The sequence below is a fragment of the Mastomys coucha genome, unplaced genomic scaffold (genome assembly GCF_008632895.1).
Source record: "Mastomys coucha isolate ucsf_1 unplaced genomic scaffold, UCSF_Mcou_1 pScaffold15, whole genome shotgun sequence".
NCBI classification, from domain to species: domain Eukaryota; kingdom Metazoa; phylum Chordata; class Mammalia; order Rodentia; family Muridae; genus Mastomys; species Mastomys coucha.
In genome coordinates this window covers 17,792,329-17,798,328 of record NW_022196897.1, presented here as the reverse complement: position 1 = coordinate 17,798,328, position 6,000 = coordinate 17,792,329, and the positions used below count along the sequence as shown (strand labels likewise).

The 6,000-nt window shown below is 47.1% G+C and overlaps 1 protein-coding gene across 2 annotated transcripts in view; it reads right to left on the bottom strand.

Moving 5' to 3' along the window:
- Window positions 1–4,295, bottom strand: part of Gle1 (GLE1 RNA export mediator) — a 34,078-nt gene extending 29,783 nt beyond the window's left edge. The window contains exons 1-6 of one of the 2 annotated variants that reach the window (XM_031369626.1): window positions 4,111–4,295; window positions 3,687–3,914; window positions 1,847–1,957; window positions 1,263–1,411; window positions 978–1,038; window positions 194–448 (exon numbers count right to left, since the gene is read on the bottom strand). In XM_031369626.1, the coding sequence (XP_031225486.1) occupies window positions 194–448; window positions 978–1,038; window positions 1,263–1,411; window positions 1,847–1,957; window positions 3,687–3,914; window positions 4,111–4,209 (903 nt within the window). In that variant the 5' untranslated portion in view covers window positions 4,210–4,295. The remainder of the gene's footprint in view (window positions 1–193; window positions 449–977; window positions 1,039–1,262; window positions 1,412–1,846; window positions 1,958–3,686; window positions 3,915–4,110) is intronic. The other variant, XM_031369627.1, reaches the window with a different exon arrangement.
- Between the last annotated feature and the right edge of the window lie 1,705 nt (window positions 4,296–6,000).

Here is a 6,000-nt window from a genome sequence, read left to right as displayed (position 1 = left end):
CACCACCACCACCACCCGGCAGAAACATGGTTTCTCTGTGTAGCCCTGGCTGTCCAGGAACTTGCTCTGACCAAGCTGGCCTCGAACTCAGAAATCCGCCTGCCTCTGCATCCAGTGCCAGCACTGCCCAAAACACATTAGAGTATAAGCAGCTTTGTTTCTAATCTGAAACAGTCATTCTGTAATCCCTTACCTCCAAGGTGGTGCGAATGATGCCGGAGATGAGGCCACACAGCTGGTTGGCCCGGGTCTGGAAGGCAGCCAGGTCCACGTTGAGCAGGTCTTTGTGCTGACTGGAGGCAGCCAGCTGCTGGTGGAGCTGCAGGACCTCCTCTTGCAGGGTATACAGGCTGCGCAGACGGACCTGGCCTTCCTCCTTCCGAAGCTGCTCCTGCTCTGCCTGCTTCACACGCTGCTGCTCTGCCTCTCGAAGCTTTAGGTTGAGAATCTACTGAAAAGGGCACTGAGTCACTGGGACGGGGGTGTGGGCGGGGGGCTTTCCCTTTCAGCATTGCTCAAACCCTAAGAGAGCTACATCTTTTCACAGGTGGGCTGAGGAAATAAACTCCCCTAGGGTTAATATATAAGTTAATTGCAACTCTCAGCTTCACTGGCTGGAAAAGAAGCTAGGAGAGTAGCAAATGATACCTCTACAGCTTTCTGAGGACAGTTTTAGGAAGATCAACAAAGGGGGAGAGCCTGCTTGAATGTGGGTGGTACTACCTACAGGCTGAGCTCCGAGAAGGAAACAAGGGAAACTCAAGAGAGCAGAGGCTTTCTGAGCCACGTAAAACCAGGAGCTGAAGCAATCCCCTTCCCTCTGTCCTCTTGGGTGCTTGGTCCCAGTGATGAAGGAGTAACTACAAGAGCCACTATCCAGAAGCACGATCATGGACCAGGGTCTCCAGAAAGACCACGCTGAAGGGTGGTTGAAGACAGACACCAATACAATCACAAAGAGTGTGCCAGGCACTGACCTTGGCTCTGTGGCGATGTTCAGCTTTCAGCTTCTCCTGATGGCCTAGGGCTTCTCTGGTACTGATAAAGAAGGCAGGATCAGGGGTGTTTTCCAAGACCTTCCCTGCCTCCCATGCTGTCACGTTAGGCCTCCTCCAAGGCTGAACACTTCTCTAGGCTGGAAGCTTCTTTGCCTATTTTACTTTCATATTTAAGGACTGTCAACCCTTTCACCTTGGGATTTTTCTGGGAAAGCATCAAGCTGACCACACAGACACTTGCAACATGCACTCAGGAAAACTCACCTCTTCTCCATCACTTCCTGTAAGTCCTGGAACTCCTTATGCAGCTTCAGCTCCTTCAGCTCGTCAAACCTCTTTAGCTGCTCAGATGCCATCTCAGATAGGGCTCGTACCTTCCTCTCTTGCTCCTCCTGCCACTGCCTCAGGCCCTCCTAGAAAGGGTCAGCACCTGTTTTCGCTGTGCCACAGCACTTGGCTCATCTGCTCCTGGACCTCCACCCTCAGTCCTTAGAACACAGAGGACTCCAGAGCATAGGATCACCTGCTTGTTTATTAAGCTCTATGTACAAGCACTTTTCTCCTTGAATGTTTTTTTTGTCTTTTTTTTTTTTTTTTTTTTTTGAAACAGGATTTCATGTATCCCCTGCTGGTCTCAAATTTGTTCTATAGCTAAGGCTGACCTTAAACTTCTACCTGCCAGAATATTGAGCCAGCCTTCAGTTAGAGTTTACTGTCACACTGGCACCCCAAGTGAGCTGTCAGTGGGTGGCAAATCATGATTAGCATATAATTAGTATCCTCCCCAGAGAATCTCCCCAAAAGTGGCTCTTCAGAGTCAAGCCTCTCTAACTCGTGATCTCACTTACTGTTCCTCTCATTTTGTGTGCCAATTCGTACATTCGGATGCAACCTTCCACTCTGATCGCCCGGGAGCACTGAGGTGTAATAGGTTCTGTGAACGGGGACTCATGTGTGCTCTAAATAGAAGATGAATAAATAAATAAGCTTTGAACATGGTAAACTTATGTTGTCTTTTAGAGACAAAGATCACGTCCTTGCTAGCTTTCTGTCAGCATAGTTTTCTAGGTGTTCTCCTAAAAAATTATCCAAAAGAAGATTTCTTTTGGCTCACAATTCAGAAGTTTCTATACATGGTCTCATGGTTTCTGCACACTTTCCTGGTTCTGGGCTGTGTTAAGACAGAACATGACAACATAGGCATGTGGTGGAGAAAAGCAGCCACCGTGGGCTGGAAAGTGGAAGAGGAAGAAAGGGCCAGGGATTAGATTTAGCAGACAAGGACCCACTCCCTGCAGTTTAACACTATTTACTGTTTCCACCCCTGATGAACTATATGACCTATCTATGTATCACTCTGAAGATAATGATCTACTTCCCCAAAGCTTCACTTTTGAATGTTGCCACATGAGGGCAAAGTTCAACACAGAATCCTTTGAGGGACACTTGAGGTCCAAACTCTAACACACCAAACTTAGGAACCAATATTGAATTTATAAGCCATGAGCAATGAAAATAATTTAGTGTCAGAATACAGTCTAAGAATGGAGTTGTATCAGAATTCTAAGTGCTTGTGAGAAAACTCCAAGAAAGCAAAACAAGAGTCTTGTAACCTCAGTTTCTTCAACATACAGATGTGTTCTCAGAATATGCTCTGTCCCCTCCCATGTGAAGCAGACAGGGATGGGTTTAACTCAGGTTATTCATTGCAAATTGTTAATATTCGCTTACATTCGTCTATGGAAAAACATGTTTTGCCGCCGGTGGCTTGTCCTTGTGATTGAATACAGTACCCAGGTGACTTTTCCCTCAGAGTATAAATTGTCTGATGCTGTTGAGTAAAGTTAGCTATTGTCTGAGACTTTAGTCTTCCTCGTTTTTGGGCGCTGCTCTCCCAGGTTCATGCAGCCAATGAGAACAGAAAACAGGGAACACTGTGTGTATTATGACATCAACTTTGTTATGTGGTTCCTCCCTCTCCCTCTCCCCATTCCTGACCCTAACTCACTTACATTTGATCTTCCCCAAAAGGCCAAGAGGCACAATACTTCTTGTTTTGTTTTGAGACAGAGTATCATATTATGTAGCACTGGCTGGCCTAGAATTTGCTCTGTAGAGCAGGCTGGCCTTGAATTCACAGGAACCCACCTGTCTCTGCCTTTCAAGTGCTGCAATTAAAGGTGTACACCGCCACCCTGGTGTTACACTGGTTCTCTTTAATAAACTGGTATTTTTTTTTTTTTTTGGTTTTTCCGAGACAAGGTTAAACTGGTATTTCTTCTTGTGTTGGGGAGATAGCTTCATGGCTAAAGTACAAGCAGGCCTAAGGTTTGACGCTCACAATCCTTATAAAAAGAGCATGGGAGCATATACTTAAAATTCTAGCACCAGAGAAGATGAGGCAGGATGAGTTCTGGGATTACTGGCCAGATAACCCTAACTGATGAGCTCCAGGCCAATGAGGGACACTGCCTCACAACCCAAGATGAAGACCTCTGCGACTCAAGACCCAGAGTTGATTTCTGGCCTCCACACACATGTGCATACACACATACAAACAGAGGGTGATAGGATAAATACAATTATCTGCAACGGGAAACAATCGTTTCCCCAGGTCACTGTCATGTGACTAAACATTTCAACTTTGCAGCCCTCAAGTCTTTTTGTCTTAAGCAAGTTAAACCTTACCTGGGTTCCATTCGGTGTTGAGGGTGATGGAGACTGTGGACTACTTCTGACAGGAGACTTACGTAGTGAGGATTGGGACAGGCCTGGAGCAGATTCAGAGGATGGTGAATTATCAGAGGAAGGAGCATTCTCTTGTGTGTGGCCTGAGCTGTTGGGTAGGATGTGGTCTACCACCCATCCAGAGTAAGAAGACAGTTTGGGAAGAGTCATGCATTCTTCCAAAACATCCTAAAGAGAAGAAGGTTAAGCCTATTTGTATGTCCACTGGTAAGTATCAGACATTATTACAAGCAATGCTCAACAGCTGAGCGCCCAAGCAAATAATACAGAAGACAAAAAAAGGAACGCAGCCGGTCGCCAGGCCCGGTCCTCCACCGCGGTCTCCACAGAGCCTGTGGAACGCGGGCCGCCGGCCGCCGCTCACCTCGTAGCGCAGCAGCCATTCGCGGTCGTAGCGCAGGCGGCCTTTGCTGGAGTTGCGGAGTGCCCTCAGAGTTTCCCAGCACCGACCATCGGACGGCATGGCAGGCCACCAGCGGACAAGACTGACAACAAACCCTCGAATCCGCCGCCGAGGAGGCGCCGCCTTCCGCTTCCGGGGTTCCCGCCCCACATCCGGCTCAGCCCCTCCGCAACGGCCTCAGACCTGTCCGTCAGCAGCGCCCCGCCCACTGGCGAGCACTGCTCCTCCGCCTGGCCAGAGCGAGAAGGCGGGATTGAGGCTCAACTAGTGTCCATATATGTGGGTGAATTTCTCGCAGTCAACAATTGCCCAGACGATGCTCTGCGCTTTTTGATCCGTCTACTGCTCATGAATCCGTGACAGCGATTTGAGGTGGGTAAGAACCTCAAGAGAACAAACAGTATTTTTCCTGTTCAGGCGTTTACACTCATTATTCTTGTGAAGCCACAGTTAGTTCATTTTCCAACACGCCATGATAGCTCACAACTAAAACTCCAGCTCCGACGGATCCCTTGCCCTCTTTGTGGACTCTTACACTCTGCAGGCACATGCCACACATACATGCATGCATACATACATACATACTTTTCTAAAATATCTTTGGACTTTTTTTTTTTTTTGGAACTCACTCTGTAGACCAGGCTGACCTCGAACTCAGAAATCCACCTGCCTCTGCCTCCCAGTCTTTGGACTTCTAATAAAACATTTTACAAACGTTAATAAGAGTCCCAGGAATGATCTGGATGTAGTTTTACACAACTTTAATCCCAGCACTCAGGAGGCAGAGGCAAGCAGATCTCTTGAGTTCCAGGCCAGCCTCATCACCAGAGTGAGTTCCAGGACAGCCAGGAAAAGGCCTAGCTAGGAAAAAAAAAAAATTCTCAGGAATGGACTTCATCAAAACAGTTATACAGCTCAACACTGTGGTGCAGAGCTTACACTAGTTCAGAAAATGAAATAGAAAAAAACTCACATACCCACACATACATGTTGTGGTCTAAGTTTAACAACTGTTTTTTATTGAGAAATTATTTAGGAGCCAGGGCATGAGAGGCAGAGGCAGGGGATCTGAGTTGAAGACCAGGCTGATCTACATGAGTTCCAGGCCACCCAGAGCTATAGGGTAGGACCCTGGCTCTAAGAAAAAGGTATATTTAAATGTATGTAAATGTGCATATGATTATAGGTGCCTTCTAAGGCCAGAGGAATTGAGTGTCAAAGGTGCTGGATTGAGTTGCTGGTGGTTGTGAGCTTTTGCCAGTTGTAGGCAAGAACAGTAAGCACCCTTAACTTCATTTCTCCAGCCCACCTTGATAAAGTCAAGGTTCTTTCCTCCTGGATGGATACTTCCCCTCGCACAACCAGTGTTTAACCACTGAAATCTTTCCAGCCCCAATCTCTGGAATTTTGGACTTGGGTTAGAGTGACTGAGATGCTATAGTTGTCTGACTGAGAATGGCCCCCATAGGCTCATGTATTTGACTATATGGTCTCCAGGTGTTGAACCTGCTTGGGAAGGATTGTGGCTTTACTAGTGGAGGTGTTCATTAGTGTAGGCTTAGGGATTTCAAAGAACTTGTGATTCCTGATGCTCTTTCCATGCCTCCCAGGATGAATCCAGATGTGAACTCTGTGCTATGTGGTACACAATTATGAACTCTAACCCTCTGAAACAATAAGCCAAATTAAACTTTTTGTTTTGTTTTTTCGAGACAGGGTTTTTCTGTGTAGCCCTGGCTGTCCTGGAACTCACTCTGTAGACCAGGCTGGCCTCAAACTCAGAATCTGCCTGCTTCTGCCTCCCAAGTGCTGAGATTCAAAGCGTGTGCCGCCCCTATCCGGCACAGTTTC